The 18385-nt window shown below is 45.6% G+C and overlaps 1 protein-coding gene across 18 annotated transcripts in view; it reads left to right on the plus strand.

Annotated features, from left to right (window-relative positions):
• Window positions 1-4094: 4094 nt before the first annotated feature.
• CDK12 (cyclin dependent kinase 12) overlaps window positions 4095-18385 on the plus strand; it is a 110528-nt gene continuing 96237 nt past the window's right edge. For 15 of the 18 annotated variants that reach the window (XR_007720090.1, XR_007720093.1, XR_007720094.1 and 12 more), the window contains exons 1-2: window positions 4650-5755; window positions 13903-14787. Coding sequence is in view for 3 of the 18 variants with exons in the window: in XM_050762537.1 (XP_050618494.1) it covers window positions 4710-5755; window positions 13903-14787 (1931 nt within the window). In the remaining 15 variants the exon portion in view is untranslated. Of the gene's footprint in view, window positions 5756-13902; window positions 14788-18385 lie in introns of all 18 variants that reach the window. The other 3 variants (XM_050762537.1, XM_050762539.1, XM_050762538.1) reach the window with 3 other exon arrangements.

Here is an 18385-nt window from a genome sequence, read left to right on the forward strand (position 1 = left end):
CTGTCACCCAGGCTGGAACGCAGTGGCACGATCTTGGTTCATGGCAACTTACGCATTCTGGGTTCAAGCGAATCTCCTGTCTCAGCCTCTTGACTATCTGTGATTACAGGCAAGCACCACCACGCCTGGCTAATTTTTGTATTTTTAGTAGAGACAGGATTTCACTATTTTGGCCAGGCTGGTCTCGAACACCTGACCTCAAGTTATCTGCCCACTTTGGCTTCCCAAAGTGCTGGGATTACATTCATTAGCTACCGTGCTTGGCCTCTAATTGGTTTTTGTTTTTGTTTTTTTTTTTCCAGACGAGTCTTGCTCTGTTGCCCAGGCTGGAGTGCAGTGGCGTGATCTCCGCTCACTGCAAGCTCCACCTCCTGGGTTCCCGCCATTCTCCTGCCTCAGCCTCCTGAGTGACTGGGACTACAGGCACCCGATACCACGCCTGGCTAATTTTTTTGTTTTTTTTCCTTTTTTTTGAGACGGAGTCTGGCTCTGTCGCCCAGGCTGCAGTGCAGTGGCCGGATCCCAGTTTACTGCAAGCTCCGCCTTCCGGGTTCACGCCATTCTCCTGCCTCAGCCTCCCGGGTAGCTGGGACTACAGGCCCCCGCCACCTCACCCGGCTAATTTTTTTGTATTTTTAAGTAGAGACGGGGTTTCACCGTGTTAGCCAGGATGGTCTTGATCTTGTGACCTCGTGATCCGCGTGATCCACCCGTCTCGGCCTCCCAAAGTGCTGGGATTATAGGCTTGAGCCACTGCGCCTGGCCATTTGTTTGTAATTTTAGTAGAGACGGGGTTTTACCGTGTTAGCCAGGATGGCCTCAATCTCCTGACCTCGTGATCTGCCCGCCTCCGCCTCCCAAAGTGCTGGGATTACAGGAGTGAGCCAGCGCACCCGGCCCATTTTTATATTTTTAGTAGAGACAGGGTTTCACTGCATTGGCCAGTCTGGCCTTAAACTCCTGACCTCAAATGATCCTCCCCTCTTGGCCTCCCAAAGTGCTGGGATTACAGGCATGAGCCACCGCTCCCAGCCTTTTTTTTTTTTTTTTTTTTTTTTTTTTTTTTTTGAGACGGAGTCTCGCTTTGTCACCCAGGCTGGAGTGCAGTGGCCGGATCTCAGCTCACTGCCAGCTCCACCTCCCGGGTTTGCGCCATTCTCCGGCCTCAGCCTCCCGAGTAGCTGGGACTACAGGCGCCCGCCACCTCGCCCGGCTAGTTTTTTGTATTTTTTAGTAGAGACGGGGTTTCACCGTGTTAGCCAGGATGGTCTCGATCTCCTGACCTCGTGATCCGCCCGTCTCGGCCTCCCAAAGTGCTGGGATTACAGGCTTGAGCCACCGCGCCCGGCCCACTTTTTTTTCTTGATAGCATTTTTACTTCCATAGAAGATCAAAAAGTTGTCACGGAAAACTTGGTCTTTTTATTTTTTTAAGTTTTATTATTATTTATTTATTTATTTTGAGCTGGAGTTTTGCTCTGTTGCCAGGCTGCAGTGCAATGGCTCGGCTTGCTGCAACCTCTGCCTCCTGGGTTCAAGCAATTCTCCTGCCTCAGTCGCAGGAGTAGCTGGGACTACAGGCGTGCGCCACCAAGCCCAGTTAATTTTTGTGTTTTTAGTAGAGACGGGGTTTCACCATGTTGGCCAGGATGGTCTCCATCTCTTGACCTTGTGATCTGCCCGCCTTGGCCTCCCAAAGTGCTGGGATTACAGGAGTGAGCCACTGTGCCCAGCCTGATCTTTTTATTTTAGAACCAGTATTTATGGACTCAATAATTTAGGGCATGGTGGCTCACGCCTGTAATCCTAACACTTTGGGGGCCAAAGTGGACGAATTGCTTGAGCCCAGGTGTCTGAGGTCAGACTGGGCAACATAGCGAGCCCTCCATCTCTACAAAAAAATTAAAATTAAAATTAACTGGGCTGGCGGCCTGCATCTGTAGTCTCAGCTACTCAGGAGGCTGAGGTGGGAGGATCACCTGAGCCCATGAGGTGAAGGCTACAGTGAGTTATGATTGTGCCTCTGCACTCCAGCCTGGGTGACAGAGTGAGACCCTTCTCACACACACACACACACACACACACACACACACACACACACACTCTTAGGTTTTTTTAAAAAAATGTTTTGGATAGCCCTGTGAGCAAAAGGAACAAGAACATTTAAAGAGAGTGATTTTTTTTTTTTTTTTTTTTTTTTTGAGACGGAGTCTTGCTCTGTCGCCCAGGCTGGAGTGCAGTGGCCGGATCTCAGGTCACTGCAAGCTCCGCCTCCTGGGTTTACGCCATTCTCCTGCCTCAGCCTCCCGAGTAGCTGGGACTACAGGCGGCCGCCACCACGCCCAGCCAGTTTTTTTTTTTTTTTTTTTAGTAGAGACGGGGTTTCACCGTGTTAGCCAGGATGGTCTCGATCTCCTGACCTTGTGATCCGCCCATCTCGGCTTCCCAAAGTGCTGGGATTACAGGCTTGAGCCACCTCGCCCGGCCAAGAGAGTGATTTTTGAGAATGGAGTTTACCTTAATTCAGAATGTTTTCTGGTCCTGAATTTACCAACTGAACTTCTCAGTTTTGGACAACCCCCTTCACTTCTCCATGCCTTAGTTTTCTCACTTACACGACCTATTTCAGAGGACTGTTGTGAAGATGGAATGACTTAAGGTACGTAAAATTTTTAAAAGTAATAAATGAGGGGCCAGTGTAAGAGAATGTTATTTTCTTGTTAATTAATACTATGCTTTTCTTGTTCATATTATAATCTTTCATATGAGAATGAAAGGCTAAATTATCCAATAACAGCCATGGGAGGATCTCAAGATGGGATGAGCTTTTAGGTTCTGAGATTTGAAGCAAAGATTGGTGAGGAGATAGCGCCATAGGATGGAAGAACTTGTGCTTTAGTCTCAAAAAGACATGAATTTGAATGTTAACTGTGGCACTTGTTGGACTAAATGATTCAACTTCCCTGAGGCTGGGATTCCTTTTCTATAAAATGGGGATGAAAGTCTCGTGTTTTGCAGGATACTTGTGAAAATTAGAGATAATGTATGTAAAATGCTTGGCACGTAGCACACACCCTATATGTTGGAAGCACTGTTAAAACACTCAGGGACTTGGGTTGAAATGTCCCCACATTTGTCTTTTGCTCTGTAAAAAATAATCTCAGCCGGGTGCAGCGGCTCAAGCCTGTAATCCCAGCACTTTGGGAGGACCAGGTGGGCAGATTGTTTCAGTCTAGGAGTTCAAGACCAAGGATCGCTTGAGTCTAGGAGTTCGAGACTAGCCTGGGCAACATGGCGAAACCCCAGCACTACGAAAAATAGAAACAAATTAGCACGGCGTGGTGGCGCGACTCTATAGTTCCAAGTACTCGGCAGGCTGAGGTGGGATGATTGCTTGAGCCCCGGAGATGGAGGCTGCAGTGAGCCAAGATCGCGCCACTGCACTCCAGTCTGGGCAACAGAGAGAGACCGTGTTTCAAACAAACAAACAAAACGCCCGGGCGCGGCGGTTCACGCCTGTAATCCTAGTACTTTGGAAGGCCGAGGCGGGAAGATCACTTGAGGTCAGGAGGTCGAGACCAGCCTGGCCAACATGGTGAAACCCTGTCTCTACTAAAAACACAAAAGTTAGCCGGGCATGGTGGCGGGCTCCTGTAATGCCGGCTACTCGGGAGGCTGAGGCAGGAGAATCGCTTGAACCTGGGAGGTAGAGGTTGCAGTGAGCCGAGATCGCGCCACTAACACTCCAGGCTGGGCGACAGAGCGAGACTCCGTCTCAAAAGAAAACAAAAAACAAAAAACAGAGTCATCCTGGTAGTTAAAAGATTTGTTAAAAAGGAAGTTAAAATTAGTTTGTCAGGGAGCCTGGGCGTGTTTGTTTAATCACTTATCGATAAAGTTTTGGTTAAAAAAAAAAACTCGGTTTGTTCCGTTTCAATAAAGCTTTGTTCAAATGGGGAGAGAGAGCTCATCGCGAGAGTCAGGTGAAACGCGTTTCTAGTTTGGGACCTGATCTCGCGTTGTTTGATGAAGCAGCGGAATGAGGTGAAAGCAAAGCATGAAACATCGCGAGAGGCTACTGGACTTTCGCGACGATTTCTGGGATTGCCCCTCCCCCCTCCTCTAAGTGCCGTTTCGGTTTAATCTAGTGTGTGACTGAGTCTGTGTGAGGGAGAGTGTGTGTGTGGTGTGGAGGTGAAACGGAGGCAAGAAAAGGGGCTCCCTCAGGAACGAGGGACAAAGGGGGCGTGAGGCACCTAGGCCGCGGGATCCCGGCGACAGGAAGCCGCCCTGAACCGGGCTACCGGGTAGGGGAAGGGCCCGCGTAGTCCTCGCAGGGCCCCAGAGCCGGAGTCGGCCCCACAGCCCCGGGCCGTCGGCTTCTCACTTCCTCGACCTCCCTGGCGCCCGGGCCTGAGGACTGGCTCGGCGCGGGGAGAAAAGGAAACAGACTTGAGCAGCTCCCCGTTGTCTCGCAACTCCACTGCCGAGGAACTCTCATTTCTTCCCTCGCTCCTTCACCCCCCACCTCATGTAGGAGGGTGCTGAGGCGTCGGGAGGGAGGAGGAGTCTGGGCTACGGTCCCTGCCCTCCCCACCCCCTTCCTGGGGCGCTTTGGTGGGCGTGGAGTTGGGGTTGGGGGGGAGGGTGGGGGTTGCTTTTTGGAGTGCTGGGGAACTTTTTTCCCTTCTTCAGGTCAGGGGAAAGGGAATGCCCAATTCAGAGAGACATGGGGGCAAGAAGGACGGGAGTGGAGGAGCTTCTGGAACTTTGCAGCCGTCATCGGGAGGCGGCAGCTCTAACAGCAGAGAGCGTCACCGCTTGGTGTCGAAGCACAAGCGGCATAAGTCCAAACACTCCAAAGACATGGGGTTGGTGACCCCCGAAGCAGCATCCCTGGGCACGGTTATCAAACCTTTGGTGGAGTATGATGATATCAGCTCTGATTCCGACACCTTCTCCGATGACATGGCCTTCAAACTAGACAGAAGGGAGAACGACGAACGTCGTGGATCAGATCGGAGCGACCGCCTGCACAAACATCGTCACCACCAGCACAGGCGTTCCCGGGACTTACTAAAAGCTAAACAGACCGAAAAAGAAAAAAGCCAGGAAGTCTCCAGCAAGTCGGGATCGATGAAGGACCGGATATCGGGAAGTTCAAAGCGTTCGAATGAGGAGACTGATGACTATGGGAAGGCGCAGGTAGCCAAAAGCAGCAGCAAGGAATCCAGGTCATCCAAGCTCCACAAGGAGAAGACCAGGAAAGAACGGGAGCTGAAGTCTGGGCACAAAGACCGGAGTAAAAGTCATCGAAAAAGGGAAACACCCAAAAGTTACAAAACAGTGGACAGCCCCAAACGGAGATCCAGGAGCCCCCACAGGAAGTGGTCTGACAGCTCCAAACAAGATGATAGCCCCTCGGGAGCTTCTTATGGCCAAGATTATGACCTTAGTCCCCCAAGATCTCATACCTCGAGCAATTATGACTCCTACAAGAAAAGTCCTGGAAGTACCTCGAGAAGGCAGTCGATCAGCCCCCCTTACAAAGAGCCTTCGGCCTACCAGTCAAGCACCCGGTCACCGAGCCCCTACAGTAGGCGACAGAGGTCTGTCAGTCCCTATAGCAGGAGACGGTCGTCCAGCTACGAAAGGAGCGGCTCTTACAGCGGGCGATCGCCCAGCCCCTATGGTCGAAGGCGGTCCAGCAGCCCTTTCCTGAGCAAGCGGTCCCTGAGTCGGAGTCCACTCCCCAGGTGAGCTATTTGTCTAACAGTCCTTCCTCATTTAGGGTGGGTTGCGAGGAATTGGCATTCAGCGTGTTAACATTGTGTGGAAGCCTGCAGTGTTCATCATTGATTAGAACACTTTGCTGTTGGCTAGTCGTTGCAGTGTGTGAATCTGTCTCCCCTTAACCCAGAACGAAAAGTGAAGAGTACATAGGCCTCAAACCCCTAAAGGTAGGTACTTCCAGTGGTGGGGTCTTCAGTTGTAAGCTTGTAAGTGAGAAATGTCAAAGGCTTCTGCTTAGTGAGTGGATGGAGTTGATACTAGTTCCCAGAGCATGTTTAGCTGTTTCTGTTGCTTAGTTTAAAATTTTTAAAAATCATATTGGTATTAGTGCTTTAGACTCTATGGGACCTGGTTGAAGACTTAAGAAATTACAAAGTTTCGTTTGTATTAAAGTTACTTGCCTAGGTTATCCTATTTGTGTTGTCCACTGAGTCCCCAAATCTGTACATTTATTCATTTCCTACTTGGCACTGTTTTAATAATTTACAAAAGATTCCTGTCTTTTTTTTTTTTTTTTTTTTTTTTTTTTGAGACGGAGTCTTGCTCTGTCACCCAGGCTGGAGTGCAGTGGCCGGATCTCAGCTCACTGCAAGCTCCGCCTCCCGGGTTTACGCCATTCTCCGGCCTCAGCCTCCCGAGTAGCTGGGACTACAGGCGCCCGCCACCTCGCCTGGCTAGTTTTTTGTATTTCTTAATAGAGACGGGGTTTCACCGTGTTAGCCAGGATGGTCTCGATCTCCTGACCTCGTGATCCGCCCATCTCGGCCTCCCAAAGTGCTGGGATTACAGGCTTGAGCCACCGCGCCCGGCCGATTCCTGTCTTTTAACTGATGTTTTAGTGGAAATTCAACTGATTAATCTGTTACCCTTTTGATGGTATAACCTAGCAGAAATTGGTTCCAAGGACAATTTGGTTTTCTTTACAGCATCATCACTGACCTACCTTGTGACCGCTGACAATTTTCAAAATCTTTCTCTAAAACACATGGTAATAATGCCTTCCTTATATTTTGACTCCTTTGTGGCCTCACCTCTGTTCACAAAAACAGAAGGTGGGCTTTAGTTAGAACTTTGTGGAATCCTAATGTTGCTTTTTGACCTTTAGCAAATTAGTTAATTTCTCTGTGCCTGAGTTGCTTCAGGTGTAAAATGGGGCTGGTCTTGAACTCCTGAGCTCAGGCAATCCTCCTGCCTCCAAAAGTGCTGGGATTACAGGCTTGAGCCACCACGCCTGGCTCATACATGGCTTTTGTATTTCAGTGTAATTTTTGCTGACTTAAAGTTACAATTATTCATAAATGATGTGAGTACATCAAGCTGCAGAGTGTTCCTAGCTGTCAAGGGCTGGAATTCTTAATGTTTCCTCCTCCATTTTATTATAAAAAAATTTTAAGCACAGAAAGGTTGAAAGAATTGTAGTGAACACCCATATATCTAACACCTAGTTTCTACAATAAATATTTGTTATATCCAGCCTAGGCAACATAGTGAGGGCCCCTTCTCTACAGAAAAAAAAAAAAAAATTAGCTGGTCGCGGTGGTGCACATCTGTGGTCCCCACTGCCTGGGAGGCTGAGGTGGGAGGATCACTTGAGCCTAGAAAATCAAGGCTGCAGTGAGCTGTGATCACACCACTGCACTTCAGACTGAGCATCAGAGTGAGACCTTGTCTCAAAAAAAAAATTGGGCTGTGAGGAGTGGCTCACACCCGTAATCCCAGCACTTTGGGAGGCCGAGGCCGGTGGATCATGAGGTAGGGAGTTTGAGACCAGCCTGACCCTGGTCAGGTGAAACCCTGTCTCCACTAAAAATATAAAAAATTAGTTGGGTGTGGTGGTGTGCACCTGTAGTCCCAGCTACTCGGAAGGCTGAGGCAGGAGAATCGGTTGAACCCGGGAGGCAGAGGTTGCAGTGAGCTGAGATCGTGCCATTGCACTCCAGTCTAGGTAACAGAGACAGTCAGTAAGACTCCGTCTCAAAAAAAAAAAAAAAGCTATATATTTTGTAATCTGTCTACCTATCCATTAATCTGTCTTTTGTTTTCATTTATCTCAAAGTAAGTTGCAGACATCAGTATACTTAATTCTAAACACTTCAACATGTTTACCATTAGCTGGATTACCATTTTTTTTGGAGGGGTGAGGAGTAAAATTTATATACAGTAAAATGCCTAAGTCTTAAGTGTAGCATTTGTAAAGCTGCTTAGTTTTTTTTGTTTGTTTGTTTTTTTTTTTTTTTTTTTTTTTTTTTTTTTGAGACAGTCTTGTTCTGTCGCCTAGGCTGGAGTTCAGTGGCGCAATCTCAGTTCACTGCAACCTCCACCTCTCGGGTTCAAGCTGTTCTCCTGCCTCAGCCTCCTGAGAGTAGCTGGGATTACAGGCGCCCACCATCACATCTGGATAATTTTTATATTTTTTTAGTAGAGACAGGGTTTCACCATGTTGGCCAGGTTGGTCTCGATCTCCTGACCTCAGGTGATCCGCCCGCCTCAGCCTCCCAAAGTACTGGGATTACAGACGTGAGCCACTGCGCCCGGCCACGCTGTTTAGTTTTTTAAGGAAGTCTAAAAAGTATTCTCAGAATATTTGTTTCTTGATAGAGTAGTTCATTAAGGTTGTAAAAATTGTTAACTGTTGTAGGGTATGGGAATACAGAAGAGTGTGCTAAGACTAAAACACTAAAAGGAGTTTCAGTAAGAAGTGCATCTTTCTAGTGATTCCTTTTGAATTCTTAGAGAAAACAGTGTATCTCATGTTCTCTTAAGAGAGTAGAGGAGGCTGGGCGTGGTGGCTCATGCCTGTAATCCCAAGCACTTTGGGAGGCCAAGGTGGGCAGATCACCTGAGGTCGGGAGTTTGAGACCAGCCTGGCCAACATGGTGAAACCCTGTCTCTACTAAAAATACAAAAATTAGCTGGGCGTGGTAGCATGCACCTATAATCCCAGCTACTCAGGTGGCTGAGGCAGGAGAATTGCTTGAATCCAGGAGGCGGAGGTTGTAGTGAGCCAAGGTCACGCCACTGCACTCCAGCCTGGGCAACAGAGTAAGACTGCATCTCAAGAAAAAAAAAAGCCACACCTGTAATCCCACTACATTGGGAGGCTGAGGCGGGCGGATCACCTGAGGTCGAGAGTTCAAGACCAGCCTGACCAATATGGAGAAACCCTGTCTCTACTAAAAATACAAAATTAACCAGGCATGGTGGTGCATGCCTGTAATCCCAGCTACTTGGGAGGCTGAGGTGGGAGAATTGCTTGAACCCCGGAGGCAGAGGTTGTGGTGAGCTGCAATTGCAATAATTACACTCCAGCCTGGGCAACAAGAGGGAAACTCCATCTAAAATAAAAATAAAAATAAAAATCTGAGGAATCTACTCACATAATTTAAACTAGTCAGTAAGGGTAAAAATAAGTTTAGAGAAAATTGGAGACACAATATGGTAGCGTAGCATGCAAATATAATCATTATATAATATTCCCAGAGACACATGAACGCTTTTAGTTGGCTTATAGAGAGCATTGTATGTTTGTATGTGTGCATTATATGTTTTTCTTCATTGGTTGAAATTCTAAACAGTACAGAAATATTGTAGAGTCAAAATAGAGTAACATATAGATCCCTTCTTCAATATTCTCTGTGTTTTCTTCCTTGGGAGACAGTCAAAATGAAATAAGCAACATTTTATTTTATTTTATTTTTTTGAAACAGAGTCTTACTCTGTGGCTAGGCTGGAGTGCAGTGGCGCGATCTCAGCTCTTTGCAACTTCCGCCTCCCAGGTTCAAGCGATTCTCCTGCCTCAGCCTCCCAAGTAGCTGGGACTACAGGTGCGCGCCACCATGCCTAGTTAATTTTTGTGTTTTTAGTCGAGACGGGGTTTCACCATGTTGGCCAGGATGGTCTTGATCTCTTGACCTTGGGATCTGCCTGCCTCGGCCTCCCAAAGTGCTGGGATTACAGGCATGAGCCACTGGACCCGGCCAAACAACCTCATTTTGAAAGACTGAAGATGCTTTGGCAGAAATGCAATGTCTTTGCATTTGCCAGTTTAGCAATGATGAATAGTTGAGTGGAACCTAACTTAATTCGGGGAGTGGGGGGGGAAATACATTTGTTTTTGAAGACATTTCTTGATTCTACATTGCTTATTGCTGGCTGTGTTTACCTATTTGTATCTACTCCTCCGCTTTTTTCTAGAAGAGTGAACCTGGAACTTTAATGTAGCATTTGTATCACTAAAAATACTGCAAGTGTATGGCCATCCAAATCTGTTAACAGTAGGCTTCTGTGAGAAATTGAAGGGTTTGTAACAGACTTCCTTAGGAAGATTTGGTCATGCTGACTAAAACAATAGTACTTGGTAGCTAGCTAGCATTAGTGTTTTGGGTTTTACACGTTTTCCCCGGGATAGAGATGTTACTTAGATACATTTCAAACAGAGAAACCCTCTTGATTCAGCCAAATATGTACCGAAGGAATATTAGTTTTAAGGGTAAGTGGATATTTGGTAAATATCAGTACTTTTCAGTATTTTATATTCTCATGTTCATGTTTGTGTTGTTTTTTAGTTCTGTTGATTCCAACAATATTTTTATTTTTATTTTTATTTTTTGAGACAGTGTGTCTCTCTGTCCCTCGGGCTGGAGTGCAGTGGCGTGATCTTGGCTCACTGCAACCTCCATCTCCTGGGTTCAAGCAGTTCTTCTGCCTCAGTCTCCCGAGCAGCTGGGATTACAGGCACACACCACCATGCCTGGCTAATTTTTTTGTATTAGTAGAGATGGGGTTTCACCATATTGGTCAGGCTGGTCTCAAACTCTTGATTTAAGGGCGATCCACCCGCGTTGGCCTCCCAAAGTGCTGGGATTACAGGCATGAGCCACGGCACCCAGCTTCCAATATTAATTTTATATTTTAACTAACTGTTGGAAACAAACTTGCAAAAAGCAGTATGGGTAAAAGAAAATCATCGCTGCCGTTATACAAGTTGTTTCCCTTACACATATATGTTGTTTTGAAACATTTTGGTTCATGTCAGTCTTACTATATGTCAGTCTTACCATATCTCCCTGATCAAAGATAAAGGAAGACATTGATGATCTATAATGGAAGCAATTTGTTTTAGACTACTGGGAAAATTTTGTTTTGTCCAGTTATGCTTTTAATGTTTTTATTTTATTTATTTTTTTGAGACGGAGTTTCACTCTTGTTGCCCAGGCTGGAGTGCAATGGCGCAATCTCAGCTCACCACAACCTCTGCCTCCCAGGTTCAAGCTATTCTCCTGCCTCAGCCTCCCAAGTAGCTGGGATTACAGGCATGGACCACCATCCCTGGCTAATTTTGTATTTTTAGTAGAGATAGTGTTTCTCCGTATTGGTCAGGCTAGTCTCACTCCCAAACTCAGGTGATCTGCCTGCCTTGGCCTCCTAAAGTGTTGGGATTACAGGCGTGAACCATAGTGCCTGGCGCTTTTAATATTTTTATTTAATTTAATTAATTTATTTATGTTTTGAGACAGATTTTCGCTCTGTCGCCAGGCTGGAGTACAGTGGCGAGATCTCTGCTCACTGCAACCTTGGCTCACTGCAACCTCTGCCTCCTGGGTTCAAGCGATTCTCCTCCCTCAGCCTCCCAAGTAGCTGGGAGTACAAGCACGCACCACCAAACCCAGCTAATTTTTGTATTTTTAGTAGATACGGGGTTTCACCATGTTAGCCAGGATGGTCTTGATCTCCTGACCTCGTAATCCGCTGCCTTGGCCTCCTAAAGTGCTGGGATTACAGATTTGTTTTTTGTTTTTTTTTTTTTTTTGAGACGGAGTCTCGCTCTATTGCCCAGGCTGGAGTGCAGTGGCCAGATCTCAGCTCACTGCAAGCTCCACCCCCGGGTTCACGCCATTCTCCTGGCTCAGCCTCCCGAGTAGCTGGGACTACAGGCGCCCGCCACCTCGCCCGGCTAGTTTTTTGTATTTTTTAGTAGAGACGGGGTTTCACCGTGTTAGCCAGGATGGTCTCGATCTCCTGACCTCGTGATCCGCCTGTCTCGGCCTCCCAAAGTGCTGGGATTACAGGCTTGAGCCACCGCGCCCGGCCTGTTTTTTGTTTTATCTCACATTGAGACTTCAGCAGGTTAGGCTTTAGTAAAAGATTTGGGTTTCGACTTAAAATGATCTGCCCCGTAGATTCCCAGATTTTATTTCCAATGCCTTCCTTAAGAAGGTTAATCAAACATGCAATAATACCTTCCTTTAGGAGTTTCTAATCATAGTTGATTAGAAATCATTTTATAATAAAGATATCAGGAGCCCTCATGTTTTTGAAACGTTCTAACAAATTTTGGTAAAATATTTTCTCCACTTTGTTTTGTAAATCCTAAGTTTTATGTGTTGGGAATTTGTTTAGTACTTTATTTTAAACTTTACAACTTTATTATAAACTGAGGATGCAAGGAACAATATATTTTTCTGAGATCTGCCAATTAAATAACTCTAGTTAACAAATTTAGGTTTTGGTGAAGCATGCTTGTTGCTTTTACCTTTCTGATGGATATAACCCAATTTTACTGTGGAGTATGACTTCTTTTTTTCTTTTTTTGAGATGGAATTTTGCTGTTGTTGCCCAGGCTGGAGTGCAATGGCGCAATCTTGGCTCACCACAAACTCTGCCTCCTGGGTTCAAGCAATTCTCCTGCCTCAGCCTCCTGAGTAGCTGGGATTACAGGCGCCCACCACCACACCTGGCTAATTTTGTATTTTTAGTAGAGACGGAGTTTCTCATGGTTGGTCAGGCTGGTCTCAAACTCCCAACCTCAGGTGATCCGCCCATTTTGGCCTTCCAAAGTGCTGGGATTACAGATGTGAGCCACTGCGCCCAACCGAGCATGACTTCTTTATCCTGTTTTCACTTTATCAAGGATTAAAATCAGAATTCTGAAAGTAATCATTGTGAATATGGTTCTTTCTTTTCTATTGTAGGAAAATAATAGTGACCCATCTTTTTTCAGATGAACAAGTAGTAGATAATTTTATTGTTATATGATTCAGATATGTTTTCATTAGTTTAATCTTTTTTTTTTTTTTTTTTTTTTTGGAGGCGGAATCTCCCTCTGTCACCCAGGCTCACTGTAAGCTCCACCTCCCAGGTTCATGCCATTCTCCTGCCTCAGCCTTCTGAGTAGCTGGGACTACAGGTGCCTGCCACCATGCCCAGCTAATTTTTTGTATTTTTTAATAGAGATGGGGTATCACTGTGTTAGCCAGAATGGCCTTGATCTCCTGACCTTGTGATCCAACCGCCTCGGCCTCCCAAAGTGTTGGGATTACAAGTGTGAGCCACCGTGCTCGGCCAGTTTAATCTATTTTTTAAATGAACTTTATTTTTTTTAGGGTAGTTTAAGACTTACAGAAGGCCGGGCACGGTGGCTCAAGCCTGTAATCCCAGCACTTTGGGAGGCCAAGACGGGTGGATCACGAGGTGAGGAGATCGAGACCATCCTGGCTAACATGGTGAAACCCCGTCTCTACTAAAAAAAAAAAATACAAAAAACTAGCCGGGCGAGGTGGCAGGAGCCTGTAGTCCCAGTTACTCGGGAGGCTGAGGCAGGAGAATGGCGTGAACCCGGGAGGCGGAGCTTGCTGTGAGCTAAGATCTGGCCACTGCACTCCAGCCTGCGTGACAGAGCGAGACTCTGTTTCAAAAAAAAGACTCACAGAAAAATTGTGAAGATAGTGCAAAGAAGTCTCATATATCCCTGCATCCAGTTTCCCTTATTGTTAACATCTTACATTAATGTGGTACAGTTGTTACAGTTAATGAACCAATATTGATAACATAATTGTAAACTGGAGTCCATACTTTATTTAGATTTACTTAGTCTGCCTAATGTCCATTTTCTGTTCCAGGATCTTACTCATTATACCATCTTACATTTAGTCCTGTTTCCTTGGGATGCCTCTTGATTGGGCTGGTTTCTCAGACTTTCCTTGGTTTTGATGGCACTTAATCTATTTTAAGATTGATAAGTTACAGTTCTTCATAGTTTGTTTTGTTGATCTGTTTTCCTCCATATACTACTGTAGTCTATTCATTTAAAACTGCCTTTTTATTTTTCCAGTAGGAAATCCATGAAGTCCAGAAGTAGAAGTCCTGCATATTCAAGACATTCATCTTCTCATAGTAAAAAGAAGAGATCCAGTTCACGCAGTCGTCATTCCAGTATCTCACCTGTCAGGCTTCCACTGAATTCCAGTCTGGGAGCTGAACTCAGTAGGAAAAAGAAGGAAAGAGCAGCTGCTGCTGCTGCAGCAAAAATGGATGGAAAGGAATCCAAGGGTTCACCTGTATTTTTGCCTAGAAAAGAGAACAGTTCAGTAGAGGCTAAGGATTCAGGTTTGGAGTCTAAAAAGTTACCCAGAAGTGTAAAATTGGAAAAATCTGCTCCAGATACTGATCTGGTGAATGTAACACATCTAAACACAGAGGTAAAAAATTCTTTAGATACAGGGAAAGTAAAGTTGGATGAGAACTCTGAGAAGCATCTTGTTAAAGATTTGAAAGCACAGGGAACAAGAGACTCTAAACCCATAGCACTGAAAGAGGAGATTGTTACTCCAAAGGAGACAGAAACATCAGAAAAGGAGACCCCTCCACCTCTTCCTACAATTACTTCTCCCCCACCCCCTCTACCAACTACTACCCCTCCACCTCAGACACCCCCTTTGCCACCTTTGCCTCCAGTACCAGCTCTTCCGCAGCAACCACCTCTGCCTCCTTCTCAGCCAGCATTTAGTCAGGTTCCTGCTTCCAGTACTTCAACTTTGCCCTCTTCTACTCACTCAAAGACATCTTCTGTGTCCTCTCAGGCAAATTCTCAGCCCCCTGTACAGGTTTCTGTGAAGACTCAAGTATCTGTAACAGCTGCTATTCCACACCTGAAAACTTCAACATTGCCTCCTCTGCCCCTCCCACCCTTATTACCTGGAGATGATGACATGGATAGGTAAGTCCTATAGTGAACTGGAAAAAACCCACTTGATCTAAACATATAGCATTTTCTGTTTTAATCTTTGTCAAAACTACCGTCATGGTTTTATGAGCAGGAAATGCCTTTGATATTTTCAGTGGGAAAGTCTGTATTTATGACATTATTACTCGGAAAGAGAGAATTAGAATTTGAGGCCTGGTTAACCCATTTTATCATTAAGTTTATTTTATTTATTTTTTTTTATTTTGAGACATGGTCTTGCTGTGTCGCCCAGGCTGTAGTGCAGTGGTGTCATCTCGGCTTACTGCAGCATCTGCCTCCCGGGTTCAAGCGATTCTCCCGCCTCAGCCTCAGCCGCCTCAGCAGCTGGGACTGCAGGCATGTACCACCATACCTGGCTAATTTTTGTATTTTTAATAGAGACGGGGTTTCGCCATGTTGGCCGTGCTGGTCTCGAACTGACCTCAAGTGATTTTCCCACCTTGGCCTGCTAAAGTGCTGAGATTACAGGCGTGAGCCACCGTGCCTAGCCTAAGTTTATTGATAATGCTAATTTTGATTAAAATTTGAAGAAAACGATTTTTTCCCTTAAATTTTTGTTGAAAATATTAATACCTATAGAATAATTAAAAGTAATAGGCTGGGTACAGTGTCTTATACCTGTAATCCCAGCACTTTGGGAGGCTGAGGCAGGCAGGTGGATCACCTGAGGTCAGGAGTTCAAGCCCAGCCTGGCCAACATGGTGAAACTCCGTCTCTGCTAAAAATATAAAAATTAGCTGGGCGTGGTGGTGGGCCCCTGTAATCCTAGCTACTTGAGAGGCTGAGGTAGGAGAATCACTTGAGCCCAGGATACGGAGGTTGCAGCGAGCCAGGATTGCTAATTGATATATTTGCTTTTGCTTTAACTGTGGGTATCATGACACTTCTAAGTACTTCAGCATGTCTCTCCTAATAATGACGTTGTTCTGTGTAATTACGATATCTTCATCACCCTGAAAAATTTAGGATTGACTTAATAACATCAATAGTTATATAAATAACATGCTATCTGCCATGCGCAGTGGCTCATGCCTGTAATCCCGGCACTTTGGGAGGCCGAGGATATCAAGACTATCTTGGCGAACACGGTGAAACCCCGCCTCTACTAAAAATATAAAAAATTAGCCGGGCGTGGTGGCAGACGCCTGTAGTCCCGGCTACTCGGGAGGCTGAGGTAAGAATGGCGCGAACCTGGGAGGCGGAGCTTGTAGTGAGTTGAGATCGTACCACTGCACTCCAGCCTGGGCGACGGAACGAGACTCCATCTCAGAAAAACCAAACCAAACAAAAACGCTATCAATAATAATATTTAACCAAATAGTCCCAGTAGCCCCCAAAATGTCTTCATTGTTGGTTTTTGTTTTCAATTGGAATTCAGAATAACTCACAAAATGTCATTTATAGCTGAGTTTGTTTTTTCTCTCCTGATCCAGGGTCCAAACTGGGTTTATTTTGAAAAGGGCTGCTTTTTTTGTTGTTTTTTAATTATTCCATAAAAAGGGGGGAAGGTGGGAGGGATTGCATTGGGAGTTGTATCTGATGTAAATGACGAGTTGATGGGTGCTGACGAGTTGATGGGTGCAGCATGCCAGCATGGCACAAGTATACATATGTAACAAACCTGCACGTTATGCACATGTACCCTAGAACTTAAAGTATAATAATAAAAAAGAAAAAAAAAATTACCATGGTAAATTTTAGATTATGTGTAATTTGCCATAATTAAAAATTTTTTACTTAAAAAAATGCATTTTTCAGATGAGGAAATTGAGACACAGGGTAACATGTAAAAAAAAAAATTATTCCATAAAAAGTAAAAGAATAATATGTAAAATATTTGCTAATTAGAATATAATTCACAGTGGGATGATGGGAAGAACTTTAATTTTAGTAAGTTCTCTGAATATTGAGAATTGAAATGATTACGAAGCATGAATCTAATTTTATAGAAGACATTAACAAAAATATTTCTTTAAGGCTGGACTTGGTGGCTCACGCCTGTAATTTCAGCACTCTGGGAAACTGAGGGAGATAAGATCACTTGAACCCAGGAGTTCAAGATCAGCCTGGCCAACATGGTGGAACCCCATCTCTACTAAAAACATACAAAAATTAGCCAGGCGTGGCCGGGTACGGTGGCTCATGCCTTTAATCCCAGCACTTTGGGAAGCTGAGGCGGGTGGATCACGAGGTCAGGAGTTCAAGACCAGCCTGGCCACGATGGTGAAACCGTCTCTACTAAAAATACAAAAATTAGCTGGGCGTGGTGATGGGTGCCTGTAGTCCTAGCTACTGGGAAGGCTGAGGCAGAGAATTGCTTGTGAGGTTGCAGTGAGCCAAGATTGTGCCACTGCACTCCAGCCTTGGCAACAGAGTGAGACTCCGCCTCAAAAAAAAAAATAAAAATGAGGCCAGGCGTGGTGGCTCAAACCTGTAATCTCAGCTCTTTGGGAGGCCGAGACGGGCGGATCACGAGGTCAGGAGATCGAGACCATCCTGGCTAACCCGGTGAAACCCTGTCTCTACTAAATAATACAAAAAACTAGCCGGACAAGGTGTCGGGTGCCTGTAGTCCCAGCTACTTGGGAGGCTGAGGCAGGAGAATGGCGTGAACCCAGGGAGGCGGAGCTTGCAGTGAGCTGAGATCTGGCCATTGCACTCCAGCGTGGGTGACAGAGTGAGACTCCGTCTCAAAAAAAAAAAAAGAAAAATTAGCCAGGCGTGGTGGCAGGCGCCTGTAATCCCAGATGCTCAGGAGGCTGAGGTGGGAGGATCACTTGAACGCAGGAGGCGGAGGCTGCGGTGAGCCGAGGTCATGCCACTGCACTGCAGCCTGGGCGACAGAGCGAAACTCTGTTTCAAAACAATATATATGTATTTCTTTAATATCTTGACAGGACTAACTAGGCATGTACCACCAAACACACTTGCTTTAGCAGTGACATGTGATGGCAGTCTTTGTGTTACGGTTTGCTTATTCTACTGCGATCCTATGCTCTTTGGGATGTGAATTACATTTATTGAAACGAACTTTTCATTGTAAGCACAAAATTAAGTGCCACTGATCTTGCATCCTAGCCTAATTCCCGGGCCTTTGTTCCTTTCAAGGTAATAATTGTAGTTTTATTTCATTTTATTTTGAGACAGGCTCTGGCTCTGTCCCCCAGGCTGGAGTTCAGTGATGCGATCTAGGCTCTTTGCAACCTCTGCCTCCCAGACTCAGGTGATCCTCCCACCTTAGCTTCCTGACTAGTTGAGATTACAGGTGCACACCACCACATCTGGCTAATTTATTTTTTGTAGAGATGGGATTTCATCATGTTGCCCAGGTTGGTCTTGAGCTCCTGGACTCAGGTGATCCATTGCCTTGCCTTCCAAAGTGTTGGGATTACAGGCATGAACCACCACTCCCGGCCAATATTGGTGATTTGAATGATGATACATTGCAGCCCTCTGGGTGAGAAAGTATGTTTTTTCATATTTACCCTCTGTTCCTTTAAAGAAGATGCAAATACAATAAATGGAAAGGGGAGAAAAATTTTAAGAAATGGCCCATCACTATTTATAGAAA

Source organism: Macaca thibetana, chromosome 16 (assembly GCF_024542745.1).
Source record: "Macaca thibetana thibetana isolate TM-01 chromosome 16, ASM2454274v1, whole genome shotgun sequence".
Lineage (NCBI taxonomy): Eukaryota > Metazoa > Chordata > Mammalia > Primates > Cercopithecidae > Macaca > Macaca thibetana.